The following is a 23,289-nucleotide window of genomic DNA, read 5'->3' on the forward strand; positions in this document are numbered from 1 at the left end:
TTGAACCATCAGAATGGTATAAGAGTGTCAAGGTACAAGTGTGCGAAAATGGTCAGAATTTAGTTACGGACGATGGTAATTAGAGTTTAGTTTGTCTTGAAATGTTAATTTATTTTACGAGTTTGAAATTACAACCTATTTGTGTTCATTTTAATTTCAGTCTAAAACTATTCCACAACTATAAAACTCGTTTTGGATAATTTAACTTTTCGACTATGATAATATTAGTGTAGACAATTTAAATGATGCCTCGTAAATGTGTGTAATATTATATTTATATTGCTTATTATGTTCAATAATTGCGCTATGCGACATATTTACGATAGCAAGAGCTATAAAAAGTAAAGGTGTTTCTGTAATTGACAATGAGAAAAAATGTGGGGTCGTCAAATTAATGGATGCCGCAAATTAGACACGGTGAGCAATAAAACGTACAACCAATTAAATTTTCAAATTGTTTATTTCATAAACAACTTAATTTATAAACAATGTCATAACTTTTCCCTTTTGGAGATTTTTAAATACAATATTTATAGCACGTAATTACGAGTAATTACAATTTTAATATTCATTATACTAATATCACAGATTAAGTGAATAATGTAAACTAATGTAGAACTAAAGCATTTAAATACATTTGTTAATAGCATTTACAAAACAATTACATAAAGGTTACTACAGTTCTTTACACATCTCTTCCATTAATATCACAACCTAAAAGTCATAATTGTTTACTCTTTCACAATTCTTGCGCGATATGCTGACGTCATTTACATTACGGGAATTATTGCACCAATTCCAAGTTCGTAACAAGGATTTTTAACCAGTAAATAAAACTTTGATTCCGTATTTTGCGAGGCAGTTGCTTCCAGACACGCTATCTTGGACAAAACTTAAAGTGAGGGAACAGAAAACAATGCAGCGACAAGAACCTGAAACAGTAAAGATGTATTTTATATTCCATCGACCAGACAGAGAATTTAATTTGCTGTGTCAGACGGTGTTAGAACAAGTTCCAATTAACTTGGACAAGTTTATAAAGCAGTTTAGATATTATCGAAATCGAACCCGACTCGAACCGATAGTTTATTTTGAAAAAGTTTCGTAACAAAGTTACGAAATGTAACATATTTTAGAATCTGGATAAACCTGTATTTCATATTCAATTAACACTTGAGACCAGATTTGATATAATATTTTTTTATGTATGTATCAAACTGGATTTGTTACATCTACATTACGCTGATTACATTATTTTTTTATTGAAATTATTTTAGAGGCTAGTGTTGTATTAGTATTAAAAGCAGAAATAGTTTCAATTGGAGATACAGAGACATTTCTTTTCTAATTTCCTGACAATATGGGTACTTGATAGATATATGCTAGGTTTTGGTCATAGGTGGCTCATATGCAATTAGATTTATATAAGATTAATTTAGAGATATTTGCCTTTCTCCTTTTTTGGAATTTAAGTTTTCTGTACCAATTATCAAAATTAGTATATTAGTAACTTTCATGACAACAATATTAGTCTGTATGCAATAAAAGATTATGATATAAACTCACCTGGTAGGATCATATCTGGTATCGAACCCTGGAACATTGACTACGTTCCACTCGTCCTTGGCTTTGGCATAGCTGAACGAGATCTGATCTCGGAACATCTCTGGAGGAAGTAGCTTCATTTGTTCTAGATGAGAATGGAACTCCGGTACTAAAGTCAAGTTCTTCTTCATCAGATGTTCTGTAATGATGGTGATTATAAGTACCTGGTAAATAAATAGTTGTTTTTTTCTAATATTGATAAATACGTGATAATTGAAAGTTTACGTAATGATAAATAAATTTTAATTTAAATCTACGTTCAATTGTATATGACGATAATATAGACAAAACTGACTGAAGACATTTTATTGATGTGAATCATCAATACGCATAAAAGTCATACCATATAAAAGTTTCCTTATAATTATCCAAATGGTAAAACATACCTATGATAAAACCCATGGAGACATCATCTGGTAACCGTATGCCCTCGCAAATGCTGATGAACCTGCCCCCGCTGTAACAAAAACAAAGAATAACATTACGCGAACTTCTAATCCTACAGACTTCTAGGCATTTTAATATGGGAAAAGTTTTAAATACCAACCTCGCAACAGGTAGCATTTTGAGAGCTAAACTTTTGCTTATGCAAAATCCAGCGCCGCCGGTGGCGAACCAAAACGAGAACATCAACTGGAACAGAGTACAGTTTTATGCAAAAGTTCTAAATCTACTGGAGGCAGGTTTTATTGGAATATTATGTGTTATGGTTTGAACTGGATAAGTTGATGGCTTTGTCTGATACTGTTTGGGTTAGAGATAAGAGTAAATGTGAATGCATTGCAAATTTCTGTTAAAGCTATTCAAGGAATGGCGGTTACGAATAAATATATTGTGATTGGTGTATTTATTGAATATAATATTTAAATAACCATGACTAATTGGTTAGCTGAATTAATGTTTTTATGTTGGTTTTAAAATTGAAATTTAATAGACGCAATTAAGCAAAGAAACGATAACACCAATTATGCCTATACATACGCCATAATTTATTATTATTTGAATATCCAGACTAACAAATATAAAGATAACTTCCACGAATATGTAAATCCCTACAATTTCTGGAAATGAAATATGGGGTACCTTGTTCTTCGGTTTCTTGTAAATTTTGACTGGCTCATAAACAGACGTCCGTCCGAGATACCAATCTTCTTGATGGTTGTACTTTTGCAACATGTTGACCAAACGCGGCACGTTCACGTAGTTGTCATCGTCGAAGTGGCAGAACCATCTGTTGTAAATGGAAAACGATCTTTATGAGCAGTCGGTTAAGGCTAATTTTCGATTATCAAATATAAAAATAAACAAAGACCATAGCAATATAAGAATTAACGATCATTACGTGAAAAAACCATGGCGATACCGAATGGACAGCTAAAATGGCTGCTATTAAAAAGGCAAGGAACGATCCAAACGATCTCATAAAGCTATATAAAATGCCGAAGATATCAAGCCAACGGGATAACAGTATTCTCTGTAATTTTATAAGCCGATATTATAACGACTTTGCTTGTTCGCCAACGTAAATAACTTAAAATGTCCTTACAATAAAATTAATATGAGTATTTTTATGACACAATTAATCTTTGTGATTGCATAGCGATTTTGAATTTCGAATGAGACCGAACAAAATACCATTCGTAAACATCTTTTTTTTTCTCTTTTAAAATCAGACCAGACAGTTCTATTTAAGTCGCATAGGACGCGCGTGTCCACGATTCATTTGTAAAAAATTGTGAATTGTATCACGCGACTAACCATTATTAATGCTATAAAGCAGGAATTTCTTCACCACTCACAAATTACAATATCGCTATATAATCAAGGCTGTGCTCCACGGTAGGTACTCGTACTCAGTGTCAATTAGCGTTGCGTTATAATTTACCGACATTACGACTGGAAAATAGCAGTTGCGCCCGCGCCGGTTGCATATTGCGGTGCGCCGAACGACAAATGGGTTTGAGACTCGAGTTATAATTTATATCAGGTTACTGCATATCGAGTTTGCATTTGCGAAATAGGATCGGTTAATGCGTGCTACGGGACACGTGTTTAATAGATTCCGCCTTGTGTGAGCAGTTGTAACTTGGGAAACAGTTTAGTTTGGTGATTATGGTAATTTATGCGAACTGGCTTTGCTTAGCCTAGCCCAGATATATAATAGTAGTGTTATTTCATTTTGTGTTATGTTTCTTAGTGTTCAAAAGTTAATGCTAATATTGCGTGGGAAGCATAAAAGTCTATCATGTAGCATAATAACAAAAGTTTGAATGTTAACATTATTTCCAAAGATGTAAATTAGAATGCCTTGCAAACTACATCGGTGCGAAACATAATAAAGATTCAAAAACTTTGATAAAATTATGCATGTATGTAAATATACGTCTAAAATTTATCAAGCGCAGGCGAGTTCTCCGAGCAACCGACCCAAACTTTGTAGTTGGACACAGATAAAATGTACGCTGGAATATTCGACTATCTAGTTTGTGGAGTCGCCTTTCAAATGTACGGTGATTCGTAATATTATGTTCTGTATAGGCATATAAATAAACCAACTTTTGAAAGCGGGAAAAATTTCAAAGGGATTTATTTGGTCAACATTATAAAGGCCTCTTTGGTGTACGCGGTATGACAACGCCACGAGGTCCTGGGTTCGTATACCAGGATGTTAAAAGTGATATAAGGTTTTTCTACTCAATCTCTACTCAAAGCGAGTTTAAAATTTGTGCCCAATATGGCGATGCTTGCCTCCTATCATATCATGGGATTAAACAGTTGAAAAGTGGGTGTCCTAGTTGCACCTCTGCCTAACCCTTCAGGAATTAAGGCACGATGACGTGTTAATAAAGAACGATCAAGACTGTGACGAGTACTTTACTTTGACATTATTATATTTTATACGGCCTATGGCGGCAATCGTGTAAGATAGACATCTGATGATAATTCAGAAGTTTCAAGGTAAAAGATTATATTGAAGAGAAAGGAGACGAGGCTTTGCAATTTCAATCTACTTCATTATATAAAAACAACTATGTAAGTAGTAAAGTAGTAAGTAGTAGTAATAGAGCTTAAATTTAGTATAACTTATATACGCTTCAAGAAACACTAATCGATCCTTCCTGCCATAAACGGATATGCTGTATGTAATTGAATTTTATTGATTTATAAATTTATATTACTAGTATTACCAGCCTCATTAACTTCACGATTAAACACTACAATTAATCTAAAGCTTAATCACGTTGTGTTTGATCATGAATAAGTAATGTATCTTCAAAGTCGTGGATTTCAAACGCTGTGGGTTTATTCTCGTCACAACTTGAGTACAACTCGTTAATTTATTATTAATCACGCATGGTTCGTTTGTGAATAATACTTTGATATATTTCGTTATGGAAATCTTTGAGAAGACTTGACTTTTTAAATTTCTTTTTTATACGTGTAGCGTAAACATACCTGCATCTGAGTCCTGATGGTAAGGAAATTTGGATACAGATAGTATCCACTGACGAGAGTTGATTACCAGACACAATTTGCTAGTGGTAGGATATATTTTGTATTCGCCTGGATAACGACCAGCGACCAAAAAGTGTTAAAACCCACCATAGTGGCCCACGTACGTGTGTCCTGTTGCGGGATCAGCCTAGTTATCCGGTGTAAACAGGCCGACATAATTGTGTTAGCTGTCGAGGGGTAATCATCTCTCGTCAGTCGACATTCTATTGGACCCCACTCGGCTTACCATCAGGTACAGTGGGGTTACTTAGCCACGCCATTATAAAAAAAATGTCAAGCTGATTAAAAAAATCTTCGACTACTATTGATAGAAAACCCTGCGATTAGTTCTGGTAACAATACGCCAATGAATTTACTAGTTAGGGGTCTTGCTGACGCTGTCAACCTGTTGCTGAAACAAACTACAATGCCTCCTTGCTGGAGCAACTATTAGTAGTGTAGTATTTTCGGGCAAGTTGATAGCGTTATTGCCTTAAGTGCTAGATCAATAATTTTGATTTTACATAAATTCTAGAAAAGTAGGTTTTGAATTTTATTATGGTTGTTTATGTTATAATTTTCTTCCGAAATTTCGAAGACTGCAGTCATCACAGTCACGGGGCGGACTGAGGTATTTTGATTTTCCGAAAAGTCAATTTTACAATATCTACCTACATTTTACAATAATACTAAGTCTGAAAAGTTAGGAGAAAATTATAATTAAAAGAAAAAAATACGATAAAATCCCAAAACAATTTTTTTACAATGATTATAAATATTAAATTCGCGTTAACATAAAAAATACTTCTGCAAAAATTTCAAATTTGTACTGAGACCCGGAAAAAATATTGGCGGTGCTCATTATCTTATCTAATCTCTATGGGAATTGACTCTTCAACTCGATTTTTGCATTAGCAGTCACAGGGGATTATCTTGTACGATACGCGATATTTATTTGTGTCCTTGACTTTGGTATCAAATCCTATTTATATTTTCTTTTAATGAAACGGGACTAACTTTTGTAATATACTTTTATCGATAATTTGAAAAAAAATCTATAACTTGACTTTTTTTAAGATAATTTTTTTTTTTAATAAAATAATAAGTTAATAATACACTTTTTAAATTGCAGGCTAAATGTGTGATTAAAAAGTAAAATGTCAATTAACATTAGTGTTATTACAACATAACATTATGAAGTCTATTGAAAAATTATATAAATATGACACGTCTAGATATTTTAAATCCGTCGACCCTAATCTTATTACGGCCCACCTGGGGCCGGTAAAAAACGAACCCTTCGATTACTCTGTATTTAAGGTCTTTGGTATATTTTTTTTTATTGAAACCAAAGAAGGTTCGGCTAAGTTTAACACGTGTGTTTTATTTTAAAAAAGTATTAAACGATGTCTTTGAGCATGTATCAAACATAGTTTAATAATATACCATCATATAAAAAATGGCTTTAAAATTGTGTATGATGCCAGCCAGCATAAGAATAAATCAGACTCTTCACAATCTGTCCCCAGCGGATCCTTTCTTACATTAGCCATGTAGCAAGAAGACAGTCAAGCAACCTGGATAAGCTGGTTGTAGTGGGTGAGTAGACGGCAGAAGGCCTAGAGGCCGATCAACTACTTGATGGTCTGACACCATCAGAGGTTATGGGAATCCCAGTCACAAGTTAAGGTGGAGTGGAAGCAGCTCGTCAGCGCCACCATTAAGGTTTACCAAGCGGGCACCACCTTCAGACATGAAGAAATCAACAAACAAGAATGATAAATAGTATTTCAAATACTTGAGAAAGAAATAGAATAATTATAGTTACATCTGAGTTGCAAAATGAACATAATTCAATGACCAGTTCTTCTACTCAATACTAGAAAGGTAATAAACAGTAGCTTGTACCAAATAAGTCAGATTTAATTAAGGCATTCGACGTGTTCAACAAATGAACTCGTAAAATACTTTGATTCACCGTCACTTTAGTACCCTTATTTCTGACATAAAAGCGAACGATCTGTTTGACCTTGCGACACTCGAATCATGCGGCTTTGGTATCATTCAAGTCGTCCATTTGAAAACGTCACGGAAGAAGTGCCTACAAAAGATCACCGCGGTCGACTTTTATTACGACCGTTTCAGTCTCGGTTTTATGGACAAATTGATGCGTGGACAAATTGAAGCAAAGGAAATTAATGGCTTCGTGTAATGAGCCTCCGCGACGCGCTTTGAATAAACGTTCTCACTTAATCGCCGTCTCGATACAATACGATGTTTGGTTCAAGCGTTCGCCGTGCCGAATCGTTAATTCGCGTTCCATCTAATACTTAATTTGAAACCTTTCTATTTTTGATGCCGCCGACATTTCACTTCTTTACTTGTGTTTACTTTGTAATACCTCGGGGTGCATACAAAGCAAACAGTGAGGCGAAACAAAAAAGGCTCTACAAAAACATTCGTCACTCCTCTATGTAAACGTGTGAAAATTATTGTGAGCCCGAAATAATATTGGGATTGCTCTTCAAAAACCATTAACGTTTGTTGTGTGTATTCAAACATCGAGCTTGCTCGTTGTCCACAGATTAAAAAGGCCTACAAGTTGCTCAGAGTTTGGTGAAAACCCTCGAAAGTGGATGACTGTGCAAATTCTACAGGTAGCTTTTCAATGGCACTACACTTTTTCTTTTACCGCGACCACATTTTATACGGGGTCGTGACAAAGAGATTTTTTCTTGAATGGAGTAGCAGAGAAGTTGAATCTAGTTTTAAAATTGCTTCACACATTGCCGGAATTTCTTGTCTGCGCGAATCCTTTCAGCCGAGCTCGTGTGGCGTGTGCTATTTGCGTCAGTAAGGCTGTTTCGTACTGCATTTTGTGTTATTAAATTCTTCTGAGATATGTGCATAAAACAAGATTGTATTTAAATTTTCGTTGAAAACATTCTTTTTAAAGATCATCACCGTCGTTAAACAACCACATATCCAATATTTATCGAGCAAGGCTTCTAAAAAAACAGAAGTTAAGAGCGCGTTGTTTTGAGTGAAAACAAAAACTAACCCGTACTTGATTTTGGTTAACCACAGAGTGGGGAAACTTCGTGATACGGTCGGTTAACTTCCAAACAAAATATAAATCGGGCAGAGCTCAAAGGCATAATAAATTCGGCGCACCATTTAATATGTATTAATTAATGTTTGTAACTGGGAAGCGTATAAAATGAAATACAATTTTAACTAGCCGTGCTCAATGGGATTTAATCCTACTAGGGAATGAATTTCCAAAAAGTCCTCTCATGTTGTTTATTTACATCTATATATATAAAAAATAATCTCTATTTCCCTTGGTCATCGCATCACGCGTGAACGGCTGGACCGATTTCACTAATTTTTTTTTGTTGTGTTTGTTATTGTCAGGAGAAGGTTCTTATGAAAGAAAAAATTCAAAAAATTGCACGGAAAATAAGAAAATTTAAGAAAACTTAACGACAATATTAATTTTTCATAACTGTCAATTGTTTGAAATAACTGTCAGCGATTGACAGAAAGCGCGCTGCAAGTTCATAGTTAAGACGGGACAACATCTATCGGGACAACTAGTTACATATAAATGCGCAAAATTTTTATGTTTCTGAGGCCTCGACTTTAAGAAGGTTGTCTTTCAGTCAGTGTTAAGAAATTCATTATGTAGATCCATTGAGACAAACAGTAACAATTAAGAAACCAAGTGAATTTACTTGTAAACAGTACTAATAAAGCAATTCGTAGCTAATGGGACATTTAGGAAAATGTTTCATATAAAAATACTTATTTTCTGTAGTTACGCGTGTATTTATTTATTACAGCGTCTCTTAAGGCGAAACACGACTTCACAGAATCTATGTTGATATCTTTGTTTATATTGATTTGTCTGAAGGAGTTTTGCTTGGAAATTTATTTCCGTATATAATCTTTTTTTAATTTACATAATAATATTGCAAATAATAAAAAAAATATCTTGCAAACTACTACTTTTTGTGTTAGGGTGAGGTCCTCCTCCTATTTCCAGCCAAAACAATAAAAACTATGGAATTTAAAATTAGTATTATATATTCCTGCAACATTGATACGGTACTTGACGGACAGACGGCTTGATGAATATCGCAAAGAACCGTTGGATGCAGGCACAGGTCTGCAGATTATTGATACAAGACGGGTTACATATCGCTCAGAAGGATCGACTACATTTACTTCTTACAAAGTAGCAAAAGATTTTTTTATCATATTCATTTTAAGATTTCGTTCCTAAACGAAACCACATAATCATTAAAGAATAACACTTTATAAAAATATACTCCAATCGTAAATGTAAAAAAAAATAGGTTTCAAATAAAATTATTATTAATAATAAACAATTTTGATTTTACACGCCCAAATGCCACTACTACTCTAATAGAATTCGTTGCATCAATATCATACTTTCAGTCAAAACTCACGCACACGCCATATTCGAATTAAACCATGAATTAAAAAAGAAAAGTAAAACTGGGTCTTTTTGTGACACTGTTTGTTATTGGTGGATGATTTTTGGCACAATGTTAACAAAATTAAAGATGTGTATGTCGTTTGATTTATTAACACAATGTCGAAATGATCCTGTATATTTTTGAAGTGGAAGTAATAATAGTGCCAAGCTGAAAATAGTCTAGTCCGAAATGGAATATACTGCCAAGAAGAATGACTACAGGTTTAAACCCAATGCATACACCTCTGAACTATCTAAGTTGAATGTATAATATATTGTTTATTAACACATTATGGGTAATTTGAATTGTGAAGGAAAACATCGTGAGAAAACCTATACACCTGAGAATTCTTCATAATTTCGAAGGTGTGGTCTGTCCACCATAACAGTAAAGACCCAGTGCCCAGCATTGGGACAGTATATAATACAAGGCTGGTATTCCTTTTATAATGAATGGGTAAGCTTAACCTGAATAGTAACATTGTCACATTGAATATCAATGTGAAGTAACTAACACAGGACAGTTGTATTTTAAAGGCTAAGTGAGAGTTTGGGCTACCAAAGTACCACTAAAATCTGATTTCTACTACAATAATTTTCAAGCATTATTCTAGTTATAAGATGCTTTATTATTTATGTAATTAATGTTATAAAAATACCCATCAGAATCATAATGTGGTTTCATCTCTACTTGTTAGTTACCAATTACAACATATATAAATATTTTGTATATATATATTTTTTCTAATTGCGCTGTTATATTCTCATACGTCAGTTCATAATTACCACCTTGATTAATAGCAAGACTATCATTTAGATCGAGAAAAGTAGTTTTGATTGCATTATAATTGCCCGCATATGTCGTTCTGATGGACGAGGCATTTCGTTCATTTATTATTGTACGCTATCTTCAACAAAAAATGTAGATGCAACTTTCATAGACATAAATAACATTTAAATGTGTCTGCACTCATGTTCAAGAATCGTAAATGTATTCCTTGGATTTTTCTTGCCATGTTTGCGAAAAATGTTTGTTATTAATTTACCGCAAAAAATCCTTTTAATTTCTGGTTACGTTGCGTTTTTGAATAGAAAACGTTTATTTAAATGATAAAAATCTATTTCCTGAGTGAGGATGCATTGTAAAATTCATTGAATATACATGGTCTAAAACTTCCCTTTTTTAACAACATATAGGCTTGCGTTTGACCTCTTTCTCGCCTGATGGTAAGTGATGATGTGGTTTACGGTCGAGCATGCTTATCTAGAAGATACTTTTTCATTTGTGGCTTGAAGAAGCCGGGTTATAATTATCGGTAAATACAGATTTAGCCAAAGAGATTCATATATGTTTCCTGCGGGAAATCACGGCATAAAGGCCGGTCCTTTTGGAAGGCTTGCGTGGGGACATGGATCCAACACGTAGAGGCCCGTTTAAGAAACATTACTCTAGTTGGGGTTTATACACCTTGCAAGTACTTTCTCTGAAGAAGCCAGGTTTAATTATAATCGGTAAATATAGGTAAATAAAGGGATTCATATATTATTATTAAGATTCTATAAATCTATGTGCTATGGCACGTTGTATTATTTTGATCGTTTTTCGTTTTGTAGATGTAAACGAAAAACGTCAAATGACGTCTTTTGAATTCCGTACCTCGAGAGGTTTTGAGATATTCGAGGATTATTGGAAAAAGAGTCCTTCCATCTCTATAGAAAATGTTCCAATTCAATTCGGTTGTGGCTGTCTTTTATATTTAAATTTACAACACACAATCGAAATTGTTAAACTTCTAAACAAACAAGGAAATATATCCTCATGAGTTTGAGTTCAAAAATATCCGATACTGTCATAAATTATTGAAGTAAATTGAACGCTGAACAAACACCAAAGCTTATCTGAGTCAATTTCTATAGATAACGGTAAGTTATGAACCGTACGAACCGTAAAATAGAAATTAAAATCCAATAACAAGTGTGAAAAATATACTCACTTCTTACCGCTTTCTAGGAAATGGTCATACTCGACGGACGTTTTGCAGCATAGATGTTTACGTTGGTGCGACGCTGAGCAGTTCGTGTTTACCATGTGGCCATCTGTGGACAAACAAACAGTGTGATGTCAACTAAACTAAGATCTATCTATTCGTGGTTTTGCACGCAATGTCAATTTCATATAAAAAGAAGCACAGAAAATTTTAAGAGATTCAAACGACTCATATAAACACAATTAAAGTATATTAGTATATTTATAGTTAGATATAGATCGGACATCAGGGCCAAATTTTTGCTACAAAAGTTATTAATATCAGCCCTGTATTATATACTCGCCCACTGCTGAGCACGGGCCTCCTCTACTACTGAGAGGGATTAGACCTTAGTCCACCACGCTGGCCTAGTGCGGATTGGTAGAATTCACACACCTTCGAAATTCCTATAGAGAACTTCTCAGATGTGCAGGTTTCCTCACGCTGTTTTCCTTCACCGTTAAAGCGAACGATAAATTCACAAAGAATACACACATGATTTTTTTTAGAAAAGTCAGAGCTGTGTGCCCTTGGGATTTGAACCTGCGGACATTCGTCTCGGCAGTCCGTTCCACACCCAACTAGGCTATCGCCGCTTCAAAAAAAGTTCAAAAGTTATTACCAATTGGTAATAAGTCGCTATCTTATTTGAAATGTCCGTATGACAAGATGTCTCAGCGTCCTTAGATATTAATATAAAAATAATATATTTATAGAAAACTAGCTTTTGCTCGCGGCTTCGCCCGCGTGAAGGTGTTTTCCAGGATAAAATTCCACTGTTTGATAAAAGTCTTGCTACATATTTTCCCGGTACTTATAGGTTCAAACTAATTTTATCCCCAATCTATAATTTCAGTTCAATCAGTCGAAAATCTAAGAACATTTATACAAACTTTCATCCCCTATTTTATCCCCTTAAGGGTAGAATTTATCAAAATCCTTTCTTAGGGGATGCCTACGTCATAGTAGCTTTATGCATGTAAAGTCTTAGCCCGATCCGTCCAATGGTTTGGGCTGTTCCTTGATATATCACTGTCAGTCACCTTTGAGTTATATATTATATTAACAACTGAAGTTAGCTAAAATTGAGTTTCTCGAAGCCGACCACTATTTATGTACTATGTATTTTGAGACTATGCAATTTTGTCGCGTTCGCGATTCACTTTCACTTTTGTTGAGTTTCAGAACGCGATATTAGATCCTCCAACGCGCACTCGAATTTGAACTTTATGCAGCGGTAATAAATTACAAATTGACTCTCCATTTTATTTAGAAAACGTTTGTATGGGAAATAGAAAAATGCTGTTTTGAGGATTTTCCCGGCAATTATTCGAATTTTTCTCACCTTTTAAATCTTCCCTAGACCTCCACGAATAATTCAAGACCAAGATAAGATAAATCCGTTCAGCCGTTCTCGAGTTTTAGCGAGACTAACGAACAGCAATTGATTTTTATATATATAGATATGCTAATATTCGCACTAAAACGTGCAAATCATGTTATGAAAAAATTATGAAGTATTTTACATAGATTTTTTGCTTTTTCATGATCGATTGAATACCCATCACATAAGTGCAAAATTGTTGTATGAAAATCTTCCTAATGTCCGCTCTATATAATCGTAGAACTCTTTGTATAAACAAAACTAAATTGCAAATCGTACATGATGAAACGTTTAACAGATGGGATAGTAGTAAAACTTTTATTGGAAATGCTGTACGGCCAGTATTCGTATTAGTACTGATTGGGTTTTACATGTAGGCTATTTCTTTTAGTACAAATAAAAACACATCTTAATTATCCCTTCCATTGTACTTAGCTTAAATTCTTAATAGTATTACGCATTCTTTTTTTTAGAACAAATATAACTAGTTATAATAGTGGTACTCCTTATTCTATAGAGGCTATGGTATGACAACAAAATTCAAATATAAAAAGTCATCTCTTAATTATTACTTTTTTTATTCCACGATCAATTAACTGTGATAGTTCATCTAACGTTACTATGGGCAAACACTATTTGTTTCTCAATAAATGAAAAGTTCTCTTATAAATATACAGCATTTTTTTTCACTACAGATAATATAATTCAACATTCTAAATACTGTACTTACTTGTTTGATTCTGGTGCTGTCGATTTTCCGTGTCAGTAAAGAACCACGTCTGCAACAAAGGAAATGGTCAATAAGTAAATTCCTGTAGCGTTCGAGTCAGGATTTATTGGGACAGTCGGTAGGCACTGGCAACGTGCGTTCACTAGTGCGGTCACAGTTTGTGTGCATTCACTACTGAATTATATTCGAATGTTCTAGAGGTTTAAATACGAGGAGACAAAGTAGAAAACGTTTAATGAACACCATTAGGGATGCGTTAGGAATATTTGTAAAGTACGAGGATACGTATCAAAGTGTATAAGATATTTTTGAGTACTTAGTATATAAATATGATTTCTTTTAAAGCAATAATTTTACGAGATAATGATAATTTTTGAACAGTCAAAAGCTAAGAGAATTGAGGATGCGATACTATTTCTAAGGTGGTTGAATGGGAATTACTAGTGGTAGGTCTCTCATATGTGGGAGTCTGCTTGGGTAGGTACCACCGCGATGACTATTTCTGCCGCCAAGCAGCAGTGTGTAGTCACTGTTGTGTTCCGGTTTGAAGGACATTGCAGCCAGTGTAGCTAATGGGCATAATGAGACTTAACATCTCATTTCTCAATATGGCGAGCGCAGTGTAATACCAATCAATACTTTATAATTCAAGGTGTTGGATGGTGTTTCTTCTGTTTATGGGCGATCGTATCGCTTACCATCAGGCGAACGGCAAGCTCGTCTTATTATTCAAAGCAATAAAAAAAAGAAAATTTGAAGGCAGATTTAAAGGACCTTCTGCGATTACTATTGTACGCAGTATTTGCCTATTTCAAAGACGAGTAATCTAAAAAGTCGAAAATGTTTACAACTTACAGCAGCTTTCAATAAGCGATCCTAATCTCAATCTGTAATCCAAATCCGAGTGAACCAATCAAAATAGCTCATTTGTAAGCATGTCAAAATAGTTTATTCTGATTGGTTCATTTTAAAGATAGATGTAAACAGCGTTTGTAATCGTTTATTCAAAATGGCGGCTAAAACAAAGTTTATCTTTATAAAAACAAAAGCTTATACTCGCTATACAGCGTTCTACGAAATTATTCAAATATAAACATCCTAGATAAATAAACATACCCAATATTCATAACATAATGTATTAGTGATACCTGGAAGGCCGCGTGTAAATATTGAAAGTTTATTTCGGTTTCCGTACGTGGTAAAATTTTGCTAAATAACTTTACGCGTATAATCTTGCGTTAATATTTTACTATAAATTCACTCGGTTATTTGAATTAAGTGTTTAAGGTACATACAGTTAAATTAAAATTGACTTTGAACAGAGCTTCCATTCAAAATTATATCTTTGGAATCGTTTAACACATTGAATGTATTCTGGAAATTACAATATAGGTATCACATTACTACATAGTATAAAACAAAGTCGCTTTCTCGGTCCCTATATCCCTTTGTATGCTTAAATCTTTAAAACTTCGCAACGGATTTTGATGCGGTTTTTTTAATAGATAGGGTGATTCAAGAGGAAGGTTTATATGTATAATAACATCCATTAAATAGTGGAGAAATACTGTTATTTTGTTATGTTATATCCGTGCGAAGCCAGAGCGGGTCGCTATGTTTTTATATACAACGTTCACAGTTTTTCTGTAGTGTATATCAGCATTACACCCGTGCGAAGCCAGGGCGGGTCGCTAGTATTATTATAATACAATATGTAAGCATTGAACACACACACACGCAGTACAATAATTATTGCTTTAAAAGAAATCATATTTATATTATATTTGAAGTACGTATACACACAGAGTATTCACGCCTTTAGTCCTTTAAGGGGTATGTAGAGGCCTAAAATGGTCACCTACTTTCCGCAATGTGTATTTCTTCCCATGTGAAGGAGGGCGAGTCTGTCGTCATATCAGGCACCAATTCTAGACTCAAGGCTGATACTGAGTAGAAGAACCTATCACTGGCCGACCCGGGGATCGAACCCGAAACCTCAGCACTGCAGTCCTACCGTATTACAACGTTAACGAGGCAGTCAATATAATCTCTTAAATTCCTTAATAAGTCTTTTTGAAAGATGTGCAAAAGTATGTCATGCCTTAAAATGGTTTAGGATTTAAGCTGAAAAATGATATTCGAAATAACAACAAAACAAATAGAATATGCTCGTAATGGAATCGCTTCTAAGCTTTATTGTCGCATCGTAAATTTTGGTCAGCTTAGTCGTTTACGCGATTTCATTGGAAATTACAAGATTCTAATATGCGGGAATCTTTAATGAGTTTGGCAATTGGATTATATGTTATTTCTAACATTAATTTAATTATGACTGCCTCGGTGGTAAGTCGTGGTTGTAATTGTACACGGTACAAGTACGACTATCGCGCTGAGGTCCTGGGTTCGAATCCCGGGTCGGACCAAAATAATTGTGACTGGGTTTTTCAATCTTAAAAATTACTCAGTCGCAGCTCGGAGTCAGGAAATTGGCGGTGTGATACCCCCGTGCCTCGGGAAGCACGTAAAGCCGTTGATCCTGCGCCTGATCTCTCTCCGGTCATGTCGGATTGCCATCTCACCGTACTATGAGAGTGAAGGAACAGAGAGTGCACCTGTGTATTGTGCACACACTTGTGCACTAAAATATATCCTGCGTACCTGGCTGACCTCCGTTGAGATTGGCCGCCGTGGCCGAAACTCGGCTAGAAGGGCATTCATTTCTAACATTGTATTTATACGGTGGTGGTGGTAATTACACAAGTGGTAGGTCATATGTGAGAGTCCGCATGAATAGGTACCGCAATGTATATTTCTGCCACCAAGCATCAGTGTGTAGACACTGTTGTGTTCCGGTTTAAAGGACATTGTTGCTAGTATAACTACTGGATATAATAAAACTTAACTTCAGGTATCGAGTGCAATGGAATACCAAACATTACTTTGTAATTCAAGGTGTTGGATGGTGTTTCTACTGTATATGGGCGGTCGTATCGCTTACCATCAAGCGAGCGGTAAGCTCGTTTCGTCATTTAGAGCAATAAAAAAAACAAAAAATTCAACACTGGTTATACCGGTGCCATATAGGAATCCTCAAATAACTAAGAAATGCTACGTATAGGTATATACTATATATGTTATCTACGTCTACAAACATTGAAATGAAATGAAACTATTTTTCCGATCCTAAATAGTTTTATTTCAATGTCTAACATTCTAAAGTCAATAACACAAATTATTAAGTGCTTTGTTATAAAATGTGATAACATTTTAAATGAATAAAATTATAGCATCTAAAACATTACAAAACAAATAGGTACTTGTTTAAAATGTAAATAAGTTCTATGTTCAAATATCGAAAGCATTATCGAAATGCACCTAATGTCGCATGTTGGAGTCATGTTAGCATTAGTATTTAGGTTGGAAAAGCCGCAATCTTATTGCCTGTTGACGGAACACACCAGACAAGCAATATCGTGCCTTATAAACACCTCTTACATTGAACTAAAATAGCTAGAATGAACTATTATTTAGCTGTTATTGTTTTCTCTGTTAGTGGTCAATATGATTGTAAGTCCTATATTTATAATTTTACGTTTCGTGATTCCCCTTGTTATTTAGTAAGTCAGATAAAAGTTCCGCTTTATATTTTCTCGGGATAAAATAGGGCATATAATTTATGTTATACCTCTAGCAATACATCGGTGAAAACTTCATTCATCAATTTCAAGTAGTAGTTTTTGTGTGATGCGTATAAAAATGTACAGACTGACAAAAAGTCTAAAAAAAATATTTTTTGGCTTCTGATGCTCTAATAAAGATATGCATCGACTAGTCAGACCGTTTCAAGCCCGAAAGGCACGGCAGTTTTATATATTCGTAACCTATAAATTACGTTGTTAACAACAGACATATAAGGCCTTGTTCCTTAAACTCGAAATTATAAATATTCGTTAACAGTGTAAACTCGAAACACAACCGTGTTAAGTTATCTTCGTGAAATTAGCGTGGAATGGTATCCTGTATGCCAATTTTATTGTCTTAAACGCGACACGGTGCGTTATGTGCGTAACACACTTCAAAATAACGTGTGGTGTAGAGAATAAGGCCCGTGTACGCCGGTCACGAATAAATCTGTGTGAAACCAGCATGTCCGAATCACCCTAAACCGCAGAGCAGCCTCGATTTACTGCCGAGAAAATTTGAAATTGGAACAAGTAACTATACGCACGTACGTTTGCACATTTGTTGAATACAGGTACTCTTATGTTTTCATCCTATATTGCCTATAACCTCAAAATCAAAGACAGAAGTCACAACAGCCGCTTATGTAATCATAAGTAATAATAAAGTATTATACTCCCTATTGTACTAAACCATTGTATTGGGCCTGAAAAATTGTTGTAGGTGGAAATAAATAAATAGAAATAGTTGTGAATCAATATTAAAGAATGAAAAATAAATAACTGCTGTATTTTTCAAACACTATGTAATTGATCTCCAGTTTAATTTGTTGGAAAATATTGCTGGAGCAAACTTTTTATTTACAGAGTATTTCGATGAAATACAGGAGCGTGGTTAAAATTGTTCAGAATTAAATTATTGGGGAATTTCACGGAAAATATGAAATATCATATTTAAGGTATAATATTTGTAAATCATGAACAGAATACTAAAATTAAATACCTGATTTAAAATTGCTGGTGTTTTACGAATTCCCAAAACATATAATACACGATGCATTATTCAGCAAATTATATGGAATTATACAGGAACTTTACATAATTTTCCTACGATTATTAACATAACGTCAGGAATAAATACTAATATATTATAAATGCGAAAGTTTGTGAGGATGGATGTATGGATATACATATGTTTGTTCCTCTTTCACGAAAAAAATACTGAACGAATTTGGATGAAAGTTTACAGTAATGTTGGTTATACATCAGAATAACACATAACTACAATTTATAATGATTCTGTGTAACTTGGTCAAAATATATCGATACAAATCAAGTATGTCGGAAAAATAAATTATCCCGAAAACGCCTTCACGCGGCGAAGTCGCTAGCAAAAGTTAGTCAATCATAAATTAATAAATACTATATTTAAAACGAAAACAAACCCTATTAATAATGGTAATAGGTTAGAGAAACGTCTACGGAATTCTCGTGCAATAATTCCAACAGGAACATGTCCATTCCAGGTGGAATCTAGAGCCGCAACCAGTTTTCAGGTCCGTAAATAGCATTAGGCATACACAGTTCGCGACGTGTTTAGTTACGGTGGTGGAATTTCTGATATATCACAAAGGTATCTAGATTTGGGTGACTGTCAAGTATTCTATGGCGTATAATGCTTTTTTTTAAATAATTCAAGGTGTTCTTTAATTCTCAAGGGTGGAGGGGGGTCGAAGTTCCGCTACTTGATACGAAATTCATACCCCCCACCTGCACAATGAGCGCACTTTGGGCCTTCTAGCCCAGTCCACCGATAGTATGTAAATATTGTAAATATATTTTGTATTTCTATTATTCATTAGGGTTTTTTAAATTGAGAATTTGAATTAAAAATTTCTTTAACATGATGTATTCTTGAATCATTATTTCTTGTATCGAAAGCCGATATTACTACTGCGACTGACATAATAAATCCAGTGTAATCTGGTAGCGATATTGAATTTCGTCAAACGCAACCAACACGACTCTTGGATCTCGTATAAAATTTCAATAATAGACCTTACAGTCAACTTCTAGGAACCACAAACTGATAAGCTTTGAAGAGAGATCCGGATATTAACTAGTCCGGCAAACAGCGTATGTACACAATACCATGTCGGGCCAATCTGATAACATCGTGTGAAATCTAAGAAACCGGTATTTTATGCTTTTGCTTGACATTAATTGGATTAAAGATTTACTCACTGGACCACTATTAATTTGATACCTCGACCTTTTTATTGACCGTCTACATGGTATGTTACTGTTGCAGTAATAGACACGCGTGGATCGTCAAAACCTTTTTTTTTTTGTTAAAAGTGACGGTTGCATTCAATTTAGAAAGCTAGATTCAAAGCTGGTTGTCTAATTGGTATTTCGATAAACGAAAATGGAGAAAAATGCAAAAATGTACGGTCAGATGAATTAGCTTATGAAGTAACGAGCACGAATGAGCACTTTAAATATATTTTTTTTATTCATCGTCACCCCCATCAGCTATATAATGTCCACTGCTGAACATAGGTCTCTCCCAAAAATTTCCAGGTGGACTAGTCGAAAGCGGCCTGCATCCAGCGTGTTCCTGTGGCCCTTATCAAGTCGTCTTACTTTACTTTATTATTACTACCCGATAAAATAATATGAAATTAAGTATGTCGAAATCAATATTTATAATACTTATAGAAACATGTACGACTAATTTGATACGGCGAGTAAGAAATTGTGAACAAATATAACAAAAACTTGTCCAGAATTACACGAATCCATTAACTTAAACCATATAAAACCAGTTACAATAATTTAAAAAAATATACAATTACTGTGCCTAAAAGGGCAAGCACAAGCGCGGTGCGGTCACGTGGCGCGCGCGCGCCGTCGTGCCACGCGCTGCGCCCGCGCAGGCTCCGCGGTCTATGCACAATAGTTATTTATGCCGGTCCTTCGAGCCGGATTAACGGTTGATTATGCACGCTCCAGATTCAGGAAACGCGAGTTAAACGGGCGCTGCACGACTTCAACCACTCCCTATTGTTTGCATACGTACATAAATAATGATATGATATATGGGTAGGTATTTTGCGCAATGTTCAAGCGATAAAGTACGATTAAAGTGAATTTTGCGGTTTCTGTGGTTTATAAACTTCCTAATATACGAAATATGTTTAATGATTGCATAACAGAATTAATTATGGATTTTCTAATTCATTTTGGAATTCGCGCCGATTATCCAAATCTATAAATATTCCAACACAATACAATCGAATTTGATTATTCAAAAATCCAGTTTAACGACATTTATCACAGAATGACTTCACCGAAATGTTTTGCATAATAACGTTGTTTTGGCTGTTACCTCTAATCACTAACACATCTAACCCCACAAAAGGCTTAACAGATAGTGATTTTAGATGTTTTAAAAACGGGTTTAAGTCGTTAAACTAACTGGTCGGTATATATGAAAGTCGATACTATTTTAACTTTTTCAACTTCACCATCTTTGGTATAATCGTTGTATCAGGTTTCGATTGCGATGTTCCAGTGTTCATTAGTGTGTAATACTGGAGTATTTATTATGTTATCTCTTCATTTTTAACTTTATAATTGAGAGGAACGATTTGTGTGACTACGTTTTAAGTTTCTTTATTATTTCATGGAAGGAGTGTTGATACAAATTATGCATTATTCGTAAGGTATTCACCGTATATTTATCAAATGAATCCAATGAAGAAACGGACTATAGAGTAAAATTAAGTTTTGATGTTGATAAATAAATCTTGGTATTTTTTGTATACGCGACCGAGACCTAACACTTTTGGTTCTCTAAAATATTGATTATTTAATCCAAAAATCACCGAATTTGGAAAGTATTTCCAAGTTAATCATAATATAATATCCAAGACTTATTGGTTCCCAACATTCGGGCCCCAATTATAACTCCGCGGGTCGTCTTGTTATTATGACCCTTTAGTATATTATAATAGTAGTACGAGACGAAACGATTTGAATTTAAATATTTTTAAGCAATTTGAAATTGATAAAGTAAAATTTTATGTATTAATTGGTGACATTCTGTTATTAAAACAAAAATATGAATAAAATTATCCATATAATTTCCCCCCATTTGTTAAGTAGTTGGTTTATTAGTAAAACTTGCTATTTAGACTATAAACTGACGAATACAACAAATTTTATGGGTATAATTAGTGGTAATAAGATGATAATCTACAGGAAATGTTGAAGCTCGCATGCCTTTACTGATTAACAAAAACTGTGGTCCATGCATTGATTAGAATCAAAACATTTCATATTTCAAATAAGAATACAAATTCTATGTGAAAGCAAATATAAATTTATTTGCAACAAAAAAAAAAACGATGAGATTTGCCAGTAAATTCATACTCTTATCAATTCGAAGGTCAAATGTATCGTTATTTTAGGATACATTAATATTGCTTTTGTGAATTTGATATATGCCTTTAGAACAACATGTGCTATTTGCAAGAAAAACAATATAGAATAACTAAAGAGAATCACGTACATTGATTTGAATATAATGGATAATAAAGATAAAAACACACGGACTTTATCGTTAACTTTCTTAGGTCTTGTCAGCACATGTAGCTTATTGAATTATTGAACTTGTACAAAAATAGATATGCATAATAAATATTGTTACTTAAGATAATATAGTGCAATGATTCAAGATTCAACATTTGAGTTGGAATAACACGGTTGGATTCCTTCTTGTAAATCAAATTTAATATTAGGGACAATTGGTATGTTTATATTCATATTAGCATTCGAATTTATAAAACTTAATATTTATATTACTTCATTAAAAACAAGTATTTCTAAATTAAAGAACGAAAAATCATTTCACTTTATTACAAGAAATCTCTCACCTGTTGCTTTGCCAATTGGAACCATGTCTTCAATATGATCGGCAATCTCGTGTACTGGTAATGTTTTGTTGTTTTCACACTTATAAAAATGTCATCCAGTGTTATATTCTTGTTCAGTCCACTATCATCGATTGTTGTTTTAGTCACCGGCTCTATCGACAGGTCAGAGACTTGCACACCTCCCGGCCTAGTTTCTTGGAAGTTGAAATTAACACCCCCATGATAAACTAATAAACTGCAGTATCCTAGAGCTATCAGCACTGCTGCCGCCTTGATCATCCTACGCCCGCCCATCCCAAGGCCGGCTGGCGTTCAGGCGCCGATAAGCTCGCAAAAGCTTCAGCACTTTTACACTCATCTGTTGATATTATCGAAACAAAACAAACAGTAAATCGTTCTACGGTTACATACGACGCATTCGTATAAGGAACGGTTACAAACTAAATAAAAATGTAGCGCAGGCGGTGGGCATACGCCCGCGATCGCGCTGCCCCACCACGTGGTGTGAGCGAGAGGGCCGTTGGTTCTGACTCTTTCTCTCATCCAGAAGGGCCTACCTGCGCGTGCGCCTGTCTGTCGCCTGCATCGCCATCGGCGGCGACACCTTGTCAATGGTTCAAGTTATTGTTGTCTACAGATACGCATAAACTATGTTCTTAAATTATTTGCAGCATGCATTAAGTTATGACGCTCGCTTGTAGCGGTTTTCTAAAATCTTATCTCTAATGAGTAGAAAGTTACTTGAATTGCAAATAACTTTTGTGCTCAGTTAAACAACAAATGCAATGGTAATTTAGAATTCCTAGAAACCTATGCTGATCACCAAGTTTGAAGAGCGTTGTTATGAAAAATATAAGAATATTTTTATAACTCACCAAATTCCATTAAGTACTTACCAATAAATATAAAGTAGCTAAATTATAA

General features: G+C 34.5%; 1 protein-coding gene across 1 annotated transcript; it reads right to left on the reverse strand.

Annotated features, from left to right (window-relative positions):
* Positions 1-446: 446 nt before the first annotated feature.
* On the reverse strand, positions 447-22,816 carry LOC115445284 (fringe glycosyltransferase). The gene is given in 9 exon segments (XM_030171501.2): positions 447-932; positions 1,567-1,744; positions 1,992-2,062; positions 2,153-2,238; positions 2,689-2,836; positions 11,599-11,701; positions 13,746-13,794; positions 22,366-22,677; positions 22,679-22,816. Coding segments are annotated over 9 exon segments (1,047 nt in total). The 5' UTR covers positions 22,724-22,816; the 3' UTR covers positions 447-877.
* Between the last annotated feature and the right edge of the window lie 473 nt (positions 22,817-23,289).

This window comes from Manduca sexta, chromosome 17, assembly GCF_014839805.1.
Source record: "Manduca sexta isolate Smith_Timp_Sample1 chromosome 17, JHU_Msex_v1.0, whole genome shotgun sequence".
NCBI lineage: Eukaryota > Metazoa > Arthropoda > Insecta > Lepidoptera > Sphingidae > Manduca > Manduca sexta.